This window comes from Bombyx mandarina, chromosome 11 (genome assembly GCF_030267445.1).
Source record: "Bombyx mandarina strain Sakado chromosome 11, ASM3026744v2".
NCBI lineage: Eukaryota > Metazoa > Arthropoda > Insecta > Lepidoptera > Bombycidae > Bombyx > Bombyx mandarina.
The window spans coordinates 5,004,691-5,028,399 of NC_143218.1; the positions used below are offsets into that span (position 1 = coordinate 5,004,691).

The following is a 23,709-nucleotide window of genomic DNA, read 5'->3' on the forward strand; positions in this document are numbered from 1 at the left end:
GTGGATACCATTATCAAAACTGGACTAAATTGAAATGGGACCACACGGGAAGCGTTAGCTTTCTAATAAAAAAAGAATCATCAAAATCGATTCACCCGGTCAAAATTGAGCGAATTGAGAACCGCCTCCTTTTTTGAAGTCGGTTAAAAAATAGAACGAAACGAGATGAGATGAGATGAAGTAAAATAAATTCGCAATATAATAGTAGAAAGGACAATGCCCATTTTCTATGGGCGTTTGGGCCCCTAAAAAAGTTGTCCTGTCATGATGGTTTTAACTTAATTTGATAGACAAAGAAATATCGATTCATATTCAGAAAACTATTTTTATATTCTCTCACCCAGGTTTAAGAGAAATCTGTTTTTTTCTGCAGCTAAAATTAAGGTGTGTAACGTGCGGAACTGAAATATAATAAAAAGATCCTCGCACGCTAAGCGGAACCCTAAAGTGTTGACCAACGCCGCGCGACCGACACCTGCGCAAGATTCGTAAAAAGGCAGTCAGTGAGTTTCGAAAAATTTGAATAACGCGCATGCGCCGGTCGCTGCACAAAATTATTAATTTAAAACTATCTTGTTATACCTTGTTGTACCTTAAGTTGTAACGATTAAATAAATGATTAACATTAAATTGGCGCCTAACTAGTGGCCGTCATCGTATTTAAGTCGACGCGTACATAAATACTTACCCACTAGAAATTTCGAGAAGTACCTGAAAAATGCCGCCGCGAAAAATACGCCAACAGACGGATGACAATAGTGATTCTGGTGATGAAAAGGTGGACGCAGTGCCCTCGCCAGCACCAGTGCTCATGTCCGGGGATCAGCTGTCCTCGCTCCTGGCCGCCTTCTCAAAGTCGCAGGCCGAGGCGAACCGACAACTCGTCGAGTCCCTGTGGGCATCGCATGGTTTGGGAAGTGGATCGAAGTTCACCACCCCGATAGTGTCACCGTCCCCGACGCCAACAAGTAACATGGCTAAATGCACCGCGCGTTTTGATGGCGTCGCTCGCGATCCGGAGGCCGTTGAAGCGTTTATCGACTCTGTGGAGGTGTACAAGGAGTGTGCGTGCGTCTCCGACGATATCGCATTGCGTGGACTACCAATGCTCATGGAAGGCGAAGCAGCCATATGGTGGAGAGGGCTCCGGAACGAAGTGTCCTCGTGGCCCGACGCTCTTAAAAGGTTACGAGCTATGTATGGTGTGCCACGCCCTGCACATAAAGTTTTTCGTGACGTGTTTTCGTCTGAGCAAGGTGATGAGCTTGCTGACAGTTTCATAGTGAGGATACGTGCTATGCTGTCCAGATTGCCGTACCAGCTACCAGAGGAAGCCAGGTTAGACATAATCTACGGTCTACTTCATAAACGGATAAGGAAAAGACTACCGAGAGATGGTGTGAGCGACATAGAAACACTCATAGAGAAGTCGCGCATGGTGGAGGAGTCACTTGTGGAGTGCGCAGCTGCCCTCAACATTCCGCCGCAGCCACACAAGTCGTTACCTACGGTGTTCGGCGAACGCAGCTCCGCGCCTGACGTGACAAGTGTGAGATCGCCGAGACCTGCCAGCGCTGCCGCTGCGCTAGTGCGCTCCTCCGTTGCTGTTGCACCGTCGTCGCTACCTCAACCGTCCCCATCCCCGCGTAGTGTGAAAAGCGAAACATTGGTTAAAAAGCTATTTTGTGTGTATTGCAAATCGCGTGGACATGTCCGTGGTTCTTGTAACAAAATTAGTGAAAACAAATCTGTATCTTGTTATGGTTGTGGTGAAAAAGGTTTTATTAAAAGTAACTGTCCAAAATGTAACAATATTCCTAGCAATATTCAGAGTAATGTTATTAATAGAAACTCGCACGTTAAGGACAATGTATTCTATTCTGTAAATGTAAACACTTTCTCAGATTCACATTGTAATGATAAACATTCTGTAAGTCGACCTATATTGCATATAGGTATACAGGGTTATAATGGGACTGCTTTGTTAGATACCGCCGCACGGCGTAGTATCGCGGGTTACACACTATACGCGCTTTTTCAACGTTTAGGTATGAAGTTTCGCACTGAAAATATGTCGGTGAGACTCGCGGATGGTACCACTCGGAACACCAAGATATTATTAACACATGCAGACGTTGAATTAAGTTCAGTACGTATACCTATTGAGTTTATTATATTCCCCGATTCTCAGAATAATGAAACCTTGTTAGGAATAGATTTTATTTTGAAGGCACGATTAATAATTGATTTTTCTTCTATGACTTGGCGCTCGGCTGATCAGCCCCGGGACATTCACCCTTTGTCATGTGAAAATTCACGTGACCCCATAAGTTGGGCTTCTATAAACTTGTTGCGCGAGGATGAAGGCAAATTCTTATCGGAGTCGGAAAAGGGGCGTCTGGTGGATTTACTAGGTGAATATACTGATGTTTTCAAGGAAGTCGGTGAGCCGACTCCTTTTTCAGAGCATCGGATCGACACCGGCGACCACCCTCCTATCGCTGTACCTCCGTATCGTGTCACGCCGGCGAGGAAAGAGGTCATGCGCGCCGAGCTCGACAAGATGCTAGCAGAGGATGTGATCGAGGAATGTGAGTCTGCGTGGTCCGCGCCGTGTGTCTTGGTGCCGAAACCTAACGGTACGTATAGGTTTTGTGTTGATTATAGGAAACTGAATGCGGTCACCAAGACCGATTCCTATCCCATGCCTCGAATTGATGAACTTCTTCAGTCTACCAATGGAGGTTGCGTTATGAGCTCGTTGGATCTTCGGAGCGGGTACTGGCAGGTTCAAACCCTGGACAGAGATAAAACTGCTTTTAGTACACCCTTTGGTACCTTTCGTTTTAAGCGTATGCCTTTCGGCTTGAAGAACGCACCGGCAACCTTTCAGAGACTGATTGATCGGTTTCGATCGGGCTCTTCTCTCCAGGAGGTAGCTATCCTGGCGTATCTCGACGATATTTTAGTGATATCAGAAAATATTGATAAGCATTTTTCAGATCTCCGTGCGGTGTTTGACCGGCTCCGCCTGTTCAAGCTGCGAGCCAATAGGGACAAATGCGCTTTTGCCCGGGAGCAAGTCAAATACCTTGGTCACGTGATCTCGAGGTCAGGTATATCTCCGGACAGAGACAAGGTAAGCGCTGTGTTGGATATGGAGGAACCTACATGTCTCCGACAACTTCGTACTTTTCTCCAGACGTGCTCGTGGTTTCGTAAGTTCATCCCGAACTTTGCGAAGATAGCCGAACCACTCACACGATTGACCAAAAAGAGTCAGCCTTGGATTTGGGGCCTGGAGCAGGATGATGCCTTCAAATCTCTTAAGAGGCTACTGACGACATCTCCGATTTTGATACAGGCAGACTATACTAAGCCTTTCATCCTTAGGACTGACGCGAGTGATTATGCTTTAGGTGCATGTTTGCTCCAGGGGGAGTCATCCAATGATGAGCGTCCCATTGAGTACGCCAGTCGTCTTCTGACATCGGCGGAGCGCAACTATTCGACGACCGAACGGGAGGCGCTCACTGTCGTCTGGGCTGTGGAGCGATTCCGAGGCTACATCGATGGACATCTGGTGCACGTTCGTAGTGACCATCAGCCCCTGAAATGGTTGTTTTCAGTAAAGTCACCGAGCGGCAGGTTAGTTCGCTGGGCTATGAAGCTTCAAGCTTACGATTTGCAAATTGAGTACACCCCAGGAAAAGTTAATGTGATAGCCGACACGCTTAGCCGCCCAGTGACCGAGCTCAACTCGCCACCGGACTGTGGAATCTGTCCCGTTATCGTCGACGTGCCCCACTGGGATGCCGCTTCGACCCGGGACGCTCAGATGGCTGATCCGGAAATTTCCAAGATCATCACTGATTTGGAAGGGACCGATGAATTATCTGTTAATAGATGGTCTGAACGAGGCTATCTACTAACTCAAGGCGTTCTATACCGCTACGCCGAAGATTCTGAGTCCGAGGAACCTCAGCTAGTCGTACCAGAGAGCTTGCGTGGCAAGGTCATGTTCGAGTGTCATGACTCGCCCACAGCCGCTCACGGGGGGATTCAAAGGACCATTCATCGTATCTCCCAACGATTCTATTTTCCAGGTTTGAGACGCTATGTTACTGAGTATTTGAAAACGTGTATAGAGTGCCAGCGGTACAAGCCGTCTAACTTTAAGCCAGCGGGACTACTCCAGACTCCAGTTCCAGCTCAGCGGTTTGAAGTTATTGCAGTGGACCTTTTCGGGCCTTTACCCAAAGGACCCTGCGGTGAGAGGTGGATCCTGATAGTCGAAGACACCGCTTCTAAGTGGGTTGAGCTGTTCGCTCTCATTGATGCCACTGCCGAGGTATGTGCAAAAACCCTCGTTAATGAAGTCTTTATGAGATTCGGAGTGCCTCGCCGGATGATTTCCGACAACGGAGTTCAATTTGTGGCCGATGTCATGCAAAAGGCTATGTTTGTTTTAGGGGTAAAACAAAATCTCATTCCTCTTTATCATCCCGAAGCCAATCCGGTTGAGCGGAAGAATCGGGACTTAAAGGCTCATCTTGCCATATTGCTTGAAGGCCGTCACCAGCAGTGGCCTGAGGTGCTGTCGTTCGTCCGATTCGCTTTTAATAGTTCCGTCTGCACGTCAACCGAGCAAACGCCAGCTTATCTTACCTTTGGTCGTGAGCTCCGATCTCCAATATCCGCTCAGCTTGATCTTCGCGCCGTCGTAGAGTCCGAGAACTTTGTCCCCCAGATAAGCCCATACTTGTCCAAGCTTGCCGAGACCATCTCGACCGCTAAGGAGAATATTGAACATCACCAAGATATTCAAAAGACGCGCGCTGATCTAAGGCGCTCTGAACCTTACCAGTTTGCAGAAGGGGATCTCGTATTGATGAAGACCCACGTACTTAGTAATGCTAGTAAGGGTATTACGTCGAAGTTTAATCCTAAGCGGGATGGGCCATATGTGATTTCAAAAAAAGTGAGTCCTACTTCCTACCTTCTAGCATACGAGTCGTCGGGGGAAGTTTTTGGTAAGTATCATGTCTCGGATTTGCGACCTTATCATGCGAGGGAGGATGTATGTCCCGAGCCTGTGATTCCCAAGCGCCGCCGGGGTCGACCGCGTAGGGTGGTGGAGTAGACTGGGTCTCATTCCGCGTTGTTTGTTTGACCAGTCAAGGATTTCTCGCCAGGTCAAAAGGGGGAGTGTGTAACGTGCGGAACTGAAATATAATAAAAAGATCCTCGCACGCTAAGCGGAACCCTAAAGTGTTGACCAACGCCGCGCGACCGACACCTGCGCAAGATTCGTAAAAAGGCAGTCAGTGAGTTTCGAAAAATTTGAATAACGCGCATGCGCCGGTCGCTGCACAAAATTATTAATTTAAAACTATCTTACCTTGTTATACCTTAAGTTGTAACGATTAAATAAATGATTAACATTAAAGGTGTTAATTGTTTTTTTTCGAAATCAATAATCGCTTTCATCATTATTTACAGTATTAAATAAGTTAATTGTGGTTAATGTTGCTAGAAATAAGCCCTTACGTACATTTTATTATTATTATATCCTCATAATAATAATAAAATGAAATGAAAATCCGAAAGCCGACAACGATATTGTTGTTGTTGTTTTTAAATTCGCCAATAAGCAGGCAAAGAGCGTAGCCTATACAGCCTAGTTTGTCGTAGTTATATTTTTTTATGTCAATAAAAAGCCGGTGTATCTCTTTTTATTGCTTTTTGGGAGTTTTGACGTCAACTCGATGAATAGCTCATTGAGTGAGCATGAATTTCCGCAGACCTTTTATCTTGAAAAAAAAAACAGTCACTGCTATGTTAGCCACAGTTTTATTCCAATGCCTCAATAATCGTTTAATACACAAAACAACGCCCAATTTATATATTATACATCACAATAAACTATTAAAAAAACATTAAAATAAAACTTCAAGTGACGCTTCACTCGGGTTGCTGCCAAAACTCTCTGATCATATATAATAAGTATATAGTAATGGTATGCCATTGAGATTTTTACTAATGGAATCATTAATATCTAAAAATAATAAATAAAATAACTCATGGTTTTAAGTAATAATTATTATTATTATATATAAATATTGAACTGAACAAAAATAAACTAAAAAGTCTGTTAATTATAACCTTTTTTTTTATTTTTTTATTTGTTGTTCAAGTCACAGACAACTCTTTCGTTTGGCAGCATATAGGTTTACTATAAGGCTGTATGGGCTAAGCCCTTTGCCTATTGGCGAATTTAAAAACTATGGCACTAAGTTTTGTGATGTTATCAAATTAGTAATTTATTTTTTTGTAAAACAATGCCAGGGCGAAAGAAATGTTGATACATAAACTAAACAACGTAAAAAAATAAGGGATAGTTTTTCAAGTACAAATAGTTTTGACATAAAGTTGGCCCACTTTTGGGCATTGTCCTTTATGTACTAATTTTTTTTTTTCTGGAAGAGCCCGAGAAGCCACGTCCAGTCTTTGTAGTCTCCAAGTCTAGTGTACAAACGTGTGAACCTGAAAAACAAATAATAAAACAATTCACTCAATTTCGCGACAGAACTAAAAAGGAAAAAACGTCTCATAACTACTAAGTCTCACTAGGTCCTAAGTCTATGACTGCTGCCTGAGTTCATTGTGCTATGACACTTCTGAACGGCAGACATAAAAATGGAAAACAGCAATTATCTCTCTCTTGGAAGCTTGGCTGTCTTTTAAAACACAATAAAAATCAAAACAAAATATACAAAAGATAAAGTTGTATGGTTATGATACTGCTACGTGCTGGGGTTCAGGACAAATAAAAATTCTACCGTAGTACAAATTAACACTGTATTAACCCTTAAAACTAGTTTTATTATTCGCAGCTTTAAACTCTTTAATATTCTCAATTCACTTCTTCCGCTTCGCTTCAGTTGATCCATTAGCTGTTTTTCTTCGAGTAGAATCGCTAACTGACTTCGTGCCATCCCTGCAACGATTTTATAGTCGATACAGCATCCCTAGAATTATCGCGAACATTCCTCACAAATCGAGTATTTTCGATATGCGTTTCCGTCATTTGACAATAGATGGCGTTGTACTTCTCGAGCGTTCTAGATTTCACTGGTTCTTTTGATATTCGTTCCTGCTATTCGATGATAGATGGTGTTGCTCTTACCAACGTACCAATACCTTTGCCTTTCCAGTTGTAAAAATAGAACTGTTCACTCACAATTGACAGTGACAGACTTTTTGGCGGGAACGGAATCTGTTGAATCCACTGAAGAGGAAACCTATGGGGACTTTTTGGCGGGAACGCGAGGAGTGAAGTTGTGTGATTTGTTTTATTTTGTCTATTTAGTGTTTCTTCAGGTTTAGATGTGTAATAATGGTGGTTTATTAACTGTTTAATATCTGTGAAAGTGCACAAATGTGGGAAAATGAAACAAAGCTGCTGGACGTAACTTCTCGGGTTCCTCCAAAAAGTCCACTGAAAAAATCTCAGTAAAAGACCACCATTTTACTGCGATCATATTTCATCCCAGTTGATTAATGTTTCAAATTAATCATCTGCATTTCATTTCACTCCATATTATCATTTTTCATAAAATTAAGAATATAAAGTAAAATAAGACATGACTTAAAGGTCTTAGTTACCAGGTCATAAAATCTCTTAAAAAAAAAAAAGGAAACCTATGGAAATGAAACGTCAACAAAAAATTCGTGCCACTGTGACGTCATTTGGCCACAAAACATGGCGGTTTTAGTGCTGCCCAGAAGATTTTAATGTTAGTAGGTTTTATCGATAAACGTTCTTGGCTCATTTTATTTTAAATATTGTTGAGTATTATTTATTTGTAGAATTTATACTTTAATGGGAAGTAAGTAGGCATATTGTTATGTGCAAATATGATATGATTTAGATGTGTGAAATCTAAGACAAGTTCGTCCTTCGAATTTGCCAAGTAAACGATATGATGATTTTTAAAAGTTGCTACACTGATTTTATAAAGTTGTCGTTTGCCGCAAAACATAAAGATATGGCGTAGTACAGTGCCATCTGCCCATTTCTAGCAGGCTGAATGTTATCGTATTTTGAGTACGTGTTTTTCTTAGACTATTACAATCTCTTTTAATTGTTTTGCTGACTCTAAAGTCCGTAACACACTATCGCAGCGCACCTCAAGGAAGGTGCGCCGCACCATTTGAATCACTCTCACTTGAGAGTGATTCAAATTTTAAACTTATCAAGGGACCACCTGATAAAAAAAAACACCTACAGAACATTTATTCGTTAATAAAATTACAAACGTTTCCTCCAAAATTCCTTGTGACTTCCTCTCTAAAATCACTTAATTATTAAATATTTAACGAATTTACAATAGTGTTTTACTCACTGCGGAATAAAACTATTTTATTTAAATAGTTCCGAAGAGATTTTGTCGGTAGCCTTTTTCCCGAAATATCTAAACAGAATGTCTAAATATGTTTTGATGACATATTTTAAAGAGGAATTTATGATTAGTGTCATGATCAATAGCTTTCGACCGAAAAATGGTGTCCGACCTTTCGGATGAGGGCTCCATAATGAATTTAAATATATATAGATAATAGTTTTTGGGCATCGACTTTCTTGAGATCCTATAAAATATGTTTTAATTATTATTTTGGTATGTTTTAAGTATGATAAAATAAGAAATTTTATATAAGCAATCATATTAAATCGATATCAAAGTCAATAAATAATGTACAACCCAAAACAGACGGCCGAACTGACGTGACAATGACATTTGGCGCGCTAAACATGGCGGATTTTCGGCCTCATTAGACGGAGACGGAGACATTTACGTATATTCATGTTTCATTTTATGTACGCACTGAAATACTGTTATATTGTTTTCCTGCGAGTTAAAGTGCTGAGTAAGAACGAGATAGATATATATTTATGTATGTGCCTTCAAAATGGGTGCTATTTATATAAGCAATTGTACGTATAGAACAATATGTCGTGTCCCTACTATATAGGTCTATGGTTGAATCAGGTGAATTCTTTTATTTTAATATGTTAGTACATATTATTACATTTAACATACTTACGTAGTTAATCTACATTGTATACGACTATCTAAATATATTTATACAAAAGAATACATGTATTTATTTCCCTCATCTGTCACTGTCTTATAATTCTTCTATCTTCTATCTATCATATACTTCTGTAACCAACTTCTGCCAATTAGATAAAAATGTTCTACTGTAAATGTAAGTGTTAATGTTCTAAATGATAGCCGTCACAATCTCATCCAACGCTTACGGTGTGGTCATAATTTATCTCATTTAATTATGTTTAATTTCACAATCCATTTGGTTCCTTTTCACTTTTCGTAAAACAGATGTGGCTACAGTGTTGTAGTCGTTTTGGTTTAAGTTTCCCTTTGCCTATCCCTTGGACAAATAAGCAATTGTATGACATTAGTTGTTGACAAACAATATCAATCGAAGTGGAAGTGAAACTATGTTTGCTGTCGTAATTACAAAATAATGTTTTGTTCAAACGAATTCATTTAGAAACATAAAAATGGCATTGGATTCCTTTAATAACCTACGGCGGTCATTATGCGGAGGCTGTTTGAGTTCAGATAGGAAATTATCAGAAACCAATTACGAATACAAACATTTATTTGGTGAACTCGTCGGATCCACAGTGAGTGTTTTTTTTAATGTAACATTAATCATATGGATTAATTGAAATATTTATTGAGGACGCTAGCGTGTGTAGCCCCTTGTTGTGCAATCATTACCGTAAATCTAGCCAGTTGCGAAACGTACTGATTTTTCAATTCATTAACTAAGGCAAACGACCTCACTTCGAATTATTAAATAAAAATCTATGCTCTAATACTTATTTTATTCTGTATAGGCAATACATAAATGTGTATTTTTGTATATACTTATTAAGTATACATAAATTGTATATAATGGAATGATATTTCAATTTTTATGGCACTGTTTTTAATTTATACCGGGTGAGTTTTGTTTATGCATAAAATAATTTATTTTCATTAAAACCATGCACCCGCCACAGCATTCCCTATACCACCCTTGGTTGAATGTAAGTTTTCAACTGTATCTTTTGTGTCTAAATGTATATAAGTAACTAAAATGTTCAGTAACCATACAAACTTCTTCCTGCTCTTATCCCACCATGTGGAGGTGGCATAACATGTCCTCTTTTCAATTCAAGTCTATCACAAGACATATCTGCATTCACACATTACTCACACAAATCCTTCACACTGTGCTTCAGTCTTTTCAGGATGCCCCTTCCTCACGCTACTGTTTATTTATCGTAACAACACAAACTGTACTTAATAAATAATAGAGCCATCCCATTATAAAATTAAGATTATATCCGATGAAGACAGATGCGGTATTCTCTGGTATACAAGTCCCAAGCTTCTAGAAGGTACTTAATTAAACTACAGCGCTTCCTTTAACAGTGTCTGTTAGCATATTAGAAGAAAACAACTCTTTTCAGTCTTTTTTGGAGAAAAATATGTTTTTTATTACACAGACAGGTGAATGAGCTATATATAGTTTGACGATTGACTTTCCTTTCAAACCGGTATATCCTATTGCTCTGCGGCAGAAGTAAGCAAAGTGGTAATAGCTCCTTATATGGGCTCACAGGACACACTACGACCAGGTTGTATTTCGCTAGAAATCTTGAAAATCGAAGGAAAGTATCTTAGATATATGAGGAGTTGTTCAAGCACTAAGTGGTCCTAAACAATTAATCTATGGCAATGTTTGGTGTTGACAGAATCAGAGTGCGCACACTAGCCTATGTTGGGAATGTATTAAGAAACTAAAAAATATTCGAGATTTCAAAGGACAAGCAAGGAAAGCACAGGATCAGCTACTCCAATTAGTTAAGGTAACTAAAAAATATATTGAACGGTGTTTGTCGAGTACTATGGGTGACCATTAGCAACCACAGATTACGTTTACAGAGAACATATCCTCACTACGTATTCCAAAATCATTAAATCAAAAAACTCTCGGAGTTATCATATAATTGGCGAAACCCAGTGTGGCTGGTAGCCACCATACAACACAAGATATTTGACAGATCTGAATCTCGCTTACAACATTTTCAAGATAAATTTATTTAAATACAAGTTTCAAACAACAACATTCAGTCATGACTTATGCAAGTGTAGTGTTCGCTCACGCGCCCGCACCATCTTGAAACCCCTTCAAGTTACTCAATCCCGTTTTTGCAGGATAGCTGCCGGAGCACCATGGTTCCTAAGGAACGTGGATCTCCATGATGACCTGGAGCTTGACTCATTCAGTAACTTTCTACAGTCGGCATCATTGCGCCACTTCGAAAAAGCGGCACGAGATGGAAACTCTCTTGTCGTTACCGCTGAGAAGTACATACCCGATCCTGTGGACCGAATGGTAAACAGTCGACGTCGCCCTAAACACTTCATTACGGATCCTCCCGACCCATTAACGGTGATTTTAGGTATCACAAGCACCGGTCACCATCCTCGTCGAACCCGCCGCTTGCGACGAAGGGCTCGACGAGTGAATTAACCCATAGACACGGCCCACTGAGTTTCTCGTCGAATCTTCTCAGTGGGTCGCGTTTACGATCCGGTGGTAGATTCTGCGAAGTACTGCTCTTGCTAATGCCAGGGTTAGCAACACTCTAGTTTGAGCCCCGTGAGCTCACCCACACGTCAAGGAGAAGCTCAAATAGCCTCTCCAGTCTATCAGCATAGGTAGGAAAAGAAAAAAAAAACATTCGAACCGTCAGTCTCCTGAGCAGTATCACTCACATGATGGAAAATCTTCCCTTTGGTATTATAGCTACATCAGCGAAAACTTGAATTATGCTAACATCTATGTAGCAAACTTAGCTATTCAGTAGATTTATTGGCGTTCTCCACTTTTCCCCAAACCTCTGTCTTGTTTCTAGCAGGGTTGCATATCTCTAAGCAACAGCTGAGTTTTTTATATTTTACATGTCAATATTTTTATTTTAGGACAGCCAGCCATTGTTCACTTTATCAAAGTTGAAATTCAGTAAAACAGACAACATAGATGTATTGGCAATTAAACACAACAATAAATTAATTTCAAAGGATAATAAATTGATAGTAAATAAGAAAAGAGCTCTGTCACATCACAACAGACCAGATATCACGTCAGCTTTTGGATCTGTCAATGCCGATTCAAATTTTTTGGAAATTAATACATTTGACTGTCATGACGGAGATGACAGTACAAATTCAAAAGTAACTGTTCACAGTGATGATGATGAGGGTAATGAAACGAAACCGCTTGCTTTTATCAAAGTAGAATATTCGGATAGTGAAAATATATTGGATGAATTTGTCGATGAAGGCTTGAAGAATGATGGTGCTAATGCGGTAAGATAAAGTTTAATAGTGTCTTTTAGATCTGGTTTAAGGATTTTTGTCAGTGCTAGGCAATACCTGGTTGTAGCATTTTTGATATTCCTGAATGTCGGTGAGCACGTCATGTGTGTACATTCGCCACATTGGGGAATGAGGTCGACGTTCCTTATGTATTATACAAATAAACATCTGGACCAGTCGTTTCAGAGTCTATGGGGAAAATATTTGCAATCATTAAAAGAAATTGCGGCTGAAACAGCAATGAGGTATTAAAGTACCTGTTAAAATATGGTTCTGAGTGTAGAGAATACATATGTTCCCATATTATCTATCAATATGTATGTGTTAGCGATAATTATATTGCAGTGATGATAAGTCAGTCTCAGTATTGTCCGTCAAATTGTATATTCTCCCAGGTAACAGAAGGGAAATGTAACAAGGTCAGATCAAAGAGACGCAACAGGACAGCAGATGAGTTTGATGAGTCTGATGATGAGCCCCTCACTAAGAAGAGTCGTTCAAAAACAGATACGGGTGAGCTTTTTAAAGTTGTGTTTCAAGTTCTCCTGGCAGGCGGCAGCCTGGCTCTGCTCTTGTCATTGCTGATGTCCATGGGTTACAGTAACCACTCACAATCAGGTGGGCCGTATGCTCGTCTACTTTGGTAGGAAGATATATATATATTATATTTTTTTTATTTAAAAAAAAGGATTGACCTGAGGCGTATTGGTTTAAATGTTTTAGTGGCACCGAAATTGGACCGGAAAAAGAACCCGGGCCCGAAGCGCGAGAAGCCGCCGGGTGTTGTCGACAACAGCCGCGTGAGGAGGAAGCTGGAGCAGCTCAACGTCCGCGCCGACCTGCTGGAGATGGTCGTGCTGTCCTGGGAGGAGGTCAGCTGTAGGCCTATCTCTTACTGCTACTGCTACTGGTGGTGGGACGTCTTGTGAGTCCGTGCCGATAGGTACCACCGCCCTGCCTATTTCTGCCGTGAAGCAGTAATGCGTTTCGGTTTGAAGGGTAGGGCAGTGGTTGTAACTATATGGAGACCTTAGAACTTATATCTCAAGGCGGGTGGCAGCATTTACGTTGTAGATGTCTATGAGCTCCAGTAACCACTTAACACCAGGTGGGCCGTGAGCTCGTCCACCCATCTATGCAATAACAAAATCTTCAAGACATCTGATCGGCTTGAGAGTTCACACACGCATCAATATCATATGCAGAGTTCAGTTCCAGAGATCTTTGTCACATACCCACTGCCTCTGGAATGGATTCCTTTCTACAATGATTTTTTAGCTCTAAAACATGTCCCTCTTCAATAGAGTCTTGACAAGTACGAGGGTAGGCAGTAGGATAACTATATGCTCATCTGCCTACGTGGAAAAAATAATAATTTTTCAGTTCACCGTACTCTTCAAATGAATCATCATCATCATCATTATCCTGTCCTTCTCCCAGTCACCTGGGGTCGGCGCAACATGTTTTCTCCTTCCATACTCTTCTATCATATACCATTTCTTCGCTCACTCCCCTCTTACCCATATCGTCTTTCACACAATCCATCCATCCAATCCATTTCTTCTTAGGTCTACCTCTATCCTTCCCCTATATCCTTCCACATTCATAGTTAACACTCTCTTACCAACCTCACCTTCATTTCGTCTCATCACATGTTCATACCATCCCAAACGCGCCCTCCTCAGCTTCTCTGTCACAGGTGCCACTTTCAGACTTCCTCTAACATATTCATTCCGTATTCTATCCATTCTCGTTACTCCACACATCCGTATATTATATTATCTCAAATGAATATTATTGTTTATTTTAAATTAGATTCAGCACTTAAAACATTAATTAGTTGGATTTTGATCACTTCAAATAACGGGTTGAGTTAGTCAGTGTTGTCCGTGAGCACCAGTGCTGCCTTCCAGGGGCCTGCCAGGTGGAGAAGTGACTGGTCCGTGTCCGCAGGTGGCGCAGGAGCGGCGAGTGGCCCTGGACAGCGCCGCGTTCACGAGGCACGACTACCGCTGCGCCGACTGCATCGTCGGTTTCAACCACAAGTCCAAGCTGCTCAACCACATGAAGAAGCACGACCCGGTGAGAGGCACACGTCAGATCATCCATACTAATGTTGCAGATGTGAAGATGTGTTGGTTTCTTCCTCTCTTTCACGTTGAACTGAAGCAACGGACTGTCATGATATCCTAAAAAACCTTTACCTTGAAAATACATCCACACTGTCGCAGGAAACCATTTTTTAATGTCTTTAGAGAAATTGATACCTTTTATTGACCACGTGGATGAAGCTGCTGGTAATATACAAATGGTATGTAAGATGGTAATATAACATACGTAGATGTGCGCTGACAAATTTTTATGTGTCCATGTAAATGTAAAATAGTGGATTTTAATGCTTGTTTTATTGCTTATTTGTTGCTTAGATGGGTGGACGAGCTCACAGCCCACCTGGTGTTAAGTGGTTACCGGAGCCCATAGACATCTACAACGTAAATGCGCCACCCACCTTCCCACCTTGAGATATAAGTTCTAAGGTCTCATTATAGTTACAACGGCTGCCCCACCCTTTAAACCGAAACGCATTACTGCTTCACGGCAGAAATTTGCAGGGCGGTGGTACCTACCCGTGCGGACTCACAAGACGTCCTGCCACCAGTAATACTGATTGATACCAGTAAAATTGATTTTAATACTTGTTATTTTTTTGGTTTTGTTCCCAGTCCTCGGGCAGCCTGGTGTGCGATATTTGCAAAGTCCGCTGCAAAGACAACAACGCATACTCGGCGCACCGCCGCCGACACCGCGTCAGGTGCGTCTAACAATTGACAGCTGTCAACTGTCACTGTCAACTAGTATCAACTGTCAGGTCTCACAAACGTCACATACTATAAAGCACTACACAGTGGTAGTTTTCCAATAACAGCACTAGAGCGCATTATGCGGCATAATGCTCAACGTTGAATGTTCCAACTACAGCAACGCTTCCCACAATCGAGCACTCTCAAGAGTACTTGCCTGTCATCAGATATTTTATTAATGGCTCAAATACCATTATCATATATATTTTCAATAATTATATCACTGGATAATGAAATAATTGATTGATTTAAACTCGGAGCACTCGATAAATCATCGTCATCACTATCATCTGGATAAGATGATTCAATAAAAGTATATAATTTTCTTAGAACTCATTAAAAAAATTACTCAAAATGTAAAAAAAAGTTAATGTAATAATCAAAATCCAAATTACTTTTAAACCTTCACTCTGCTGATGCATTTGCAAACTAACTCGCGTTCCAATTAAGCTTCAGCATAATTCGGCATTGTGCGTCACTGAGTCGCATTATGCTCTGTAATTGGAAAACTACCAATGTATTACATGACTCAAGGCTGAAAGTGAGCCAATTAAGATGGCGCCACAGTAGCAAATGGAAAGATTTAAAAAACAGCGCCATAAACTATTAGAGTAGGAAACTAAATTAAGAAGGAATGAAACACTTGCTACGTGAATAGTAATCTATATGCGTGAAGCAAAAACTTTGTATCCCATTTTACGAAAATTATGCGGACGAAAGAGAATGAAATTTCCCACATTTATAGAGAATATAGAGAAGGATTGTAGAATGCTAATATTTTATTTTATTTTATGCATTAATAATACATAAAATCAATAACAAAAACATTACACACAACATGTATTTGACACACACATTAAATATGTACTCCTTTTGTTTATTGTGTAAAATCTGTGGTCAAATTGAGAATAGATGAATATTGTTTGTCTTCTATATTATTTGTCTATAGTGTAGTCTTGGCGAAATCTGTCATTATAGAAGTAGAACCTTATTAATGTTCAAACTTATAATTTACATTAATTATAGTCGAATTTCGACTACTGTGGGACCCATAGGATATATAAATAGTTGAGATTTTAAATACTTGCATGCTTCTTAACTGTACAAGTCACAAAGAAGCTTCTTAATTCAACACACTTTACTCTGTTTAAAATTGCTATGTTTCCTACACTAGCACTATTTCGGTGAGTCTTTCAACAGTAACAGCACTTTATCAACCTGTCCCCTATACAAGATGGTGATCCTTACTTCTTGCACATTTGGAATGTCGAATGGAATTACTTTTTTTTAAATTAGAATACCAAAATCTAAAATATTGTATTCATAGGAATAAAACTAGGGATGGGATTTTTATAAATAATTCGCCTGTCCCCCACAATCTGAGGTATCGATTCATTTCGAAAAGGAGTCTCTTTCCACTCTTTTACAAAATAGTTTGGGAGGTGAGTGATGTCGCATGATGTCGGCAGATGGCGCTGCCGGGCGTGTCTGTCGGCGTGGTCCCGCGCCGCCGTGGGGGCCGACCACTGCGCGAGGGCGCACGGGGCCCCGCCCCCCACGCACACCTGCCGCGTCTGCGGACGCACCGAGACGTGAGTGTCCGTGAGCACCCGTGAGCACCGCCCGGCGACCGGGCCTCCGAGATATCTGAGTAGCGCGCATATACCTCGCGATCTCGTCAGCGCTCCCGCCTCACGCCCGTGCGCCTCCGCTTGCAGGTCGCTGGGCCGACTGCGCAGCCACGTGCAGGAGCACGCCGAGCGGCAGCGCTGCGAGCTGTGCGGGAAGACCTTCCGGGACAAGACCTCGCTGAGGACGCATCTCTTGTAAGTGCAGAGGTCACGTCACGTCACTTGAGGCCACAAATAAAGATTACCGTAGCTCATGCGCAATATAAAAAAAAACTAAAATTGCTAATCTAAATAGTAGATATCTGTGAACCAATCCCGTGCATACAGGATGCTAGACTTTCAATAATTACACACACACACACACACACGCGCACACACACACGCACACACACACACACACGCACACGCACACACACACACACACACACACACTTACATATATACATACAGGGTGCTGCATCATAAAAAATATGGTTTTAGCATTCCTCTACCCTTCTTCCAGTCACCTGGGGTCGGCGCAACATGTCATCTTCTTCCACGCTCCTCTATCATATACCATCTCTCCCCTCACTTCCCTCTTACACATATCGTCTTTCACGCAATCCATCCATTTCTTCTTGAATTTACCTCTTCCTCTATATCCTTCCACATTCATAATTAACACTCCCTTAACAACCTCAACCTCGCCATAGCGGGTATTTTATTATCAATACTAATGTAGTCACATACTTAGGGCGTTTCATTATTAATACCACAATACACATACATAGGGCGTTTCATTATTAATACCACAATATTACTACAAATAAAGGGTGTTAATTTTATTCATTTATTGCATAGAAGGGTGGAGGAGCTCAGAGCCCACCTAGTGTTAAGTGGTTACTGGAGTCCATAGACATCTACAACCTAAATGCGCCACCCACCTTGAGATATAAGTTCTAAGGTCTCAGTATAGTTACAACGGCTGCCCCACCCTTCCAACCGAAACGTATTACTGCTTCACGGCAGAAATAGGAAAGGCGGTGGTACCTACCCGCATGGACTCACAAGACGTCCTTCCTACCACCAGTATTTTTAATTTCTGTATTTTTTTAAAGTATCCATAAAGGCGAGAAGGACTTCGAATGCAACAAGTGCGGGAAGCGGTTCGTGTTCAAGAAAGCGATGGAGATCCACATGATCACCCACAACGCGTCCTCGCTGCTGTACTGCCATCACGTGAGTGAGCCCCTAGCCGATCGGTCACTAATGGAACTCATATCAATTCTGTTGAACTTGTTCTTCGTCGTTCCTCCCCATAGACTTTCTCGCCGGGTCTTCTCAGTGGGTCGCGTTTCCGATCCGGTGGTAGATTCTGCGAAGCACTGCTCTTGCTAGGGCCAGTGTTAGCAACACTTCCGGCTTGAGGCCCGTGAGTTCACCTACACGTCAAGGAGAAGCTGAAATAGCCTCTCAAGGCTATCAGCATAGGTAGAAGAAAAAAGTCGTTCCTGTACGTAAGCCTTTCCACGAAGATCCTGAGAAGCCTGACGAATGCTACTTCCAACTATCCTCTTAACATTTCATTGGTGAACGAACTTTGGCACGATTCCCCTCCACTTGAGCATGAATGAGAAACTTTTCCAGACTATGCGGGTCAATGTTAATCAAATTACACCAATCTGCTCGATTTTCCCACGAAGCTATCATACATTCCGTTCTGAAGAGTAAAACAGATATAGAATTGAAACGGTACTCGTGTTGCGTTATCAAAGAGCACGGTGAACGCTTAGTGTCGGCTGGGCCGCGAGCCTGTCTGCCCAACTAGAGATATCTATGTTTCCAGTGCGACATGAACTTCAAGAATGAGATGTCCTACTATCAACACATGAAGTACAACTTAAAGCACGTGGACCCGGCCAAGTTGAAGTGAGTATGTCTGACATATTATATAAGATGCTACACAACACTAATAATCCGTTAAGCTAAACATTAACTAGGCTGTATGGGTGCGGTCACCAGTGCCGACTCGCAATACGCCCTACCACTAGCCCCTTTGAAACGGGTATGGATTCGTTGAGACATTAAAAAAAATTAACGTCATACTGCAGGTATGTGTCAATGTCATTGTGACATTTGATTTTGATTATTCTGTCAATGAAACAAATTCCATAATAATCACTTACCGTACTGAGGAGTTTATCGATCTATTCGTCTCAGTCATCATCAGCCCAAAGACCCCCACGGATGCCCGCAGCTCCCATGGCTCGCCATAAACAATAGTATTTGAAAACAAACTCATTCAGTACTTAAATATGGTTCTTGAATTTGATCATGCCATAAATGCCGTTTGTTAAAACTCCATCGACCTGGAATGCGTGGGGCTGTCAGATTGTGATCTTTTTTTTTTACTGTATTTAACAACCGTCTTCAGACTCAGCTGGCAACACAACTCAATCTTTCTAAACTCGAATCCACACTTTAGGCGTACTTGTGATAAGGTCTATTTTACATTTTCATTAGTCCATTTGACGACGAAGGTAAGAGAGTTATAAATATGAATTTGGAAGGCTTTAGAGCAGTGCTTCCCAACCTTTTTTGTGCCATGCCCCACTGTGACGTTTCTAAAATTTTACGTTTCCCCTCTCCACATAATTTTTAACATTAAAAAATTGATTTGATCACCTAAGAAACATAAATGATAGGTTTTTGGAAGAAATCACTACAAAATCGTTATCAGAACACAATAAATAATATTTTATTTATAATTAAATTATATAAGGAGCCCTTACTTTTGTTGTTTGTATCTATGTCGGTCGATGTATACTCCATTTCTACATAGCGTACTGGTGTCGCTCTGACCGGGGGGCAGGGGCTGGGGGGGGGCAGGGGCTGGGGGGGGGCATGCTCCGACCGCCCCCCGACAAATAGAGCCTCAACAAACAAACAGGTACGCGTGCGAGCTTTGCGACAAGAAGTTCGTGAAGGCGGCGCGGCTGGAGGAGCACAACATGGCGGTGCACCTGAAGATAGCGCCCATCAGGTGCTCCGTGAGCGGCTGCGAGTTCGTAAGTCGTTTCGTTTAAAGAACTGCATGGGCCAGTTTTAGCATCGCAACTAGAGGTTGTTCCGTACAAGATATAATTAACACGTGTGAGTCGGCACCTGCTTTGAGACGTGAGGTCGGTGTCTTAATCAGTCCCCGGTCGGGGCAGAGCTTAAGTGGGTAGACGAGCTCACGGCCCACCTGGTGTTAAGTGGTTACCGGAGACCATAGACATCTACAGCGTAAATGCCGCCACTCACCTTGAGATATGAGTTCTAAGGTCTCAGTATAGTTACAACGGCTGCCCCACCCTTCAAACCAGAAATAGGCAGGGTGGTGGTACCTACCCGTGCGGACTCAGAAGAGGTCCTACCACCTTGTTTGTGGTCACGTGCCAACCGCTGAACCGATTTTGACGTAATTAGGTCTGGAATTAATTGTGAACCTTGGGAAAGGGCAATCGTGTAATGAAACAGAAGTAGGAGGCTCTCACTACTAGCTCCCTACGGGGACGTGGACTGGGCTTCGGAGCAACCCACTCTGCCCGGGCGTCGGTATCATATAGAAAGATTCGGTTCGCTTTATACAGTGGTTAGTGGTTACCGCTTTCCCACTCCGTAACCCGGATGAAGCTCGTACGGCTGTCTTCACTGAACTGCCCATGGACCTACAACAGCTTCGTGCTTCGAGAAATGTACATTGTCTAACGGTGTGCGGTGGGGTGCTCCGACAGGCGTGTCCGTCCCGCGCGGCGCTGCGCACGCACACGCGCCGCACGCACCGCCTCGCACGCGCGCTGCGGAACCACGTGTGCCACGCCTGCGGGAAGGCCTACACGGTCAGTCATGGGTCCCTCGTAGATCAAACCTTGCACATGTATATCGCTATCTCTTTTTAGTGTCACCTTTTCGTTTCATAAAAATTGATATAAGACAAAACTAGAGAAAAGATGCCTTCTCTAGTTTTGTCTTATAAGCGAAGGGCGCTCAGGTACTCCACTCAAATACACTGCGAAGTGCTCGTGTGGGGTCTGCGTGTCAATTGAAAGGTTCTGGTGTGCTGATGCATGTCGCCCTCCTCCACAAACTGGAACGCTTCAAGCAAAGGGCTTTTTTATTCATTGCTTCGTCGTGTGAACGAATTCGCGGATCACATGATGTTGAGTGGATACCGGAGCTCATGGACATTAACCATTATCCACCTTGTGATCAGAGTTCGAAGTTGCAGTTTTAACAGTATAGCGGACACCCCACACTTCAAACCAAAACGCATTACTGCTTCGCGGCTGAAATAAGCGGGGCGGTGGTAGCTACCCATGTGGACTCACAAGACCACCGCTTGCACCAGTGATACTGTTGAAGCTGTTATTGTATGAGTTTTGAGATGTCATGGAAGTGGTTCGTGAGTGTTCAGTACGTAATTACTTGCAGCTGAATAATAGTCGACCCCCGCTATGGTACGACAGAAGCTCTACTAAATATCGCTAAGTGCTCACCATCGCTCATGGACATCAGCAATGCCAGAAAGCTAGCGCAGATAAGCTGCTGCCGAGGATTCTTTCGTACCTGGTATGAAGAAGCCGACAATGATCTTGGCCCGTTGCAGACGAAGAAGACTCTGGAGGGTCACGTGAGGTCGCACACCGGCGAGAGGCCCTTCGCGTGCACGCGCTGCCCCTCGACCTTCAGATACGAAGCGGCCCTGTACAACCACAACAAGCTGGTGCACGCGGCGCGGCAGAAGACGTAGCGACTCCAGGTGCCTCCATCCCGACGGTGCTGACACCGGAGCTAATGTCACGGCAACGCTCGATCTCTACTTATAGGCATTGTGAATTGATCAGTCGTTATAAATTTTGTAATTACAAAAATAAATTGCTTGTTTTTCGCCTGGTTGCGTGAAGAACAGACATATTGAAGAAAGTTTTTTTTCTTTGTTATATCTCACCAGATATTTTTGAGTTCGTTTGAAGAAACATTGGTTCCGGTTCTATCGGAACAAGCAACACACAGATGGGGACTCCTCCCTCCTTAGATACCCCAGTCGCGACCCCCATGTGAAGATGTCCCGGTCGACCCTCCCCCCTCCCTGTGTAGACACACAGTCGACACCGTTCCACTGTTGTTGTCGGAAACGGTCATCGAGCGAGCGCGATGCTAGCTGTTGCGCTCCGACGTTCTAATATAATATAAAGGTAGTGTATTTATTCAGTCGCAGTATTTATACACGCAGACCCGCTATCAGCTCAGCGGCCACAGCACAGGACACGGCTGAACGTAATTCATAACATTTGACGTCACTCAGGGACAATACAAAGGAGCTAACCATAGATCATGCGACACAAAACTATTGGCCACATATGACGTCACGGATTACCTGTTTAGCTTAGCGAGAAAAACATTTAATTAACAACTTTTAACTCAGAAAACAGTTTTATGTACACACTAGCGACCCGCCCTCGCTTCGCTTCGGAAACATTAAAACACACATGAAACCAAAAAAATAAAATAAATAAAAATTTAAAAAAAGTAGCCTACGTTCATCAGGGACAATGTCGGCTTCTAATGGAAAAAGAATTTTTCAAATCGGTCCAGTAGTTTCGGAGCCTATTCGAAACAAACAAACAAACAAATCTTTCCTCTTTATAATATTAGTATAGATTTAAACCTGAAGAAACACTAAATAGACAAAATAAAGCAAATCACAACTTCACTCCTCGCGTCTTTTTTTTTTAGGAATGACCTGGTAACTAAGATCTTTAGGTCAAGTCTTATTTTAATTTATATTCTTATTTTTATGAAAAATGATAATATGGAGTGAAATGAAATGAAGATGATTAATTTGAGACATTAATCAACTGGGATGAAATTAAATGAAATGACATGAGATGATATAGGATGAAATATAATCCCATTAAAATCGCGGTTATGTACTGAGACTTTTTCAGTAGGCTTTTTGGAGGATCACGAGAAGCTATGTCCAGCGACTTTGTTTCATTTTTCCACATTTGTGCATTCCCATATATTAAACAGTTAATAAACCACCGTTATTATACATTTAAACCTGAATATATATATATATATATATATATATATATATATATATATTTTTTTTTTTTTATCCTACCTAAGCTGATAGCCTTGAGAGGCTATTTCAGCGTAACCGTGGCTAGTAGGTGAGCTCACGGGGCTCAAACCTGATGACGATGCTAACACGAACCCTAGCAAGAGCCGTACTTCGCAGAATCTACCACCGGATCGGAAACGCGACCCACTGAGAAGATCCGGCGAGAAACTCAGTGGGCTGTGTCTGAGAGTTAATTTACTCGTCGAGCCCTTCGTCGCAAGCGACGGGTTCGACGAGAACGGTGACCGGTGCTTGAAGTACCTAGAAGCACCGTTAGTGGATCGGGAGGATCCGAGATGACGTGTTTTGGGCGACGTCGACTGCTTTCCATTCTGTCCGCAGGATCGGGATAAACCTGAAGAAACACTAAATGGACAAAATAAAACAAATCACACAACTTCACTCCTCGCGTTCACGCCAAAAAGTCACCGATTCTAATACCGGTCACTCACATTTTTTTTTTTTTTTTATTGCCCATGTAGGCAGACTAGCATACGGCCCACCTGATGGTGAGTGGTTACCGTCGCCCATGGACTTCAGCAATGCCAGGGGCAGAGCCAAGCCGCAGCCTACCAAATTATATTCGCACGAATACGCAAACC

At 42.1% G+C, this 23,709-nt stretch overlaps 2 protein-coding genes and 1 long non-coding RNA gene across 3 annotated transcripts; 2 read left to right on the forward strand and 1 right to left on the reverse strand.

Moving 5' to 3' along the window:
* Positions 1-383: 383 nt before the first annotated feature.
* On the forward strand, positions 384-5,443 carry LOC114252393 (uncharacterized). The gene is made up of 2 exons (XM_089730780.1): positions 384-2,639; positions 3,003-5,443. The coding sequence occupies exons 1-2, from the start codon at positions 719-721 to the stop codon at positions 5,141-5,143; spliced, it is 4,062 nt and encodes a 1,353-aa protein (XP_089586906.1). The 5' UTR covers positions 384-718; the 3' UTR covers positions 5,144-5,443.
* A 4,044-nt stretch (positions 5,444-9,487) lies between these two features.
* On the forward strand, positions 9,488-21,903 carry LOC114243929 (uncharacterized). Its single transcript, XM_028175583.2, has 14 exons — positions 9,488-9,715; positions 10,835-10,948; positions 12,069-12,455; positions 12,860-12,977; positions 13,188-13,336; positions 14,418-14,546; positions 15,188-15,276; positions 16,795-16,917; positions 17,044-17,151; positions 18,054-18,174; positions 18,782-18,864; positions 19,886-20,003; positions 20,715-20,819; positions 21,587-21,903. Exons 1-14 carry the CDS (start codon positions 9,590-9,592, stop codon positions 21,728-21,730), a joined length of 1,914 nt encoding a protein of 637 aa, XP_028031384.2. The 5' UTR covers positions 9,488-9,589; the 3' UTR covers positions 21,731-21,903.
* On the reverse strand, positions 14,518-15,271 carry LOC149501952 (uncharacterized). Its single transcript, XR_016323736.1, has 3 exons — positions 15,161-15,271; positions 14,732-14,758; positions 14,518-14,653 (listed from the first exon to the last, which is right to left on the reverse strand). It is a non-coding gene; the product is annotated as an uncharacterized LOC149501952 (long non-coding RNA).
* Positions 21,904-23,709: the final 1,806 nt, after the last annotated feature.

Bases quoted from the DNA above. Each gene is read 5' to 3' on its own strand.
- LOC114252393 (XM_089730780.1), top strand. From the start codon at position 719: ATGCCGCCGCGAAAAATACGCCAACAGACGGATGACAATAGTGATTCT. The intron at 2,640-3,002 runs GTACGTATAGGT...AGCATTTTTCAG, and splicing joins CTTGGTGCCGAAACCTAACG to ATCTCCGTGCGGTGTTTGAC.
- LOC114243929 (XM_028175583.2), top strand. From the start codon at position 9,590: ATGGCATTGGATTCCTTTAATAACCTACGGCGGTCATTATGCGGAGGC. The intron at 13,337-14,417 runs GTCAGCTGTAGG...CCGTGTCCGCAG, and splicing joins TCGTGCTGTCCTGGGAGGAG to GTGGCGCAGGAGCGGCGAGT. The intron at 20,004-20,714 runs GTAAGTCGTTTC...GTGCTCCGACAG, and splicing joins CCGTGAGCGGCTGCGAGTTC to GCGTGTCCGTCCCGCGCGGC.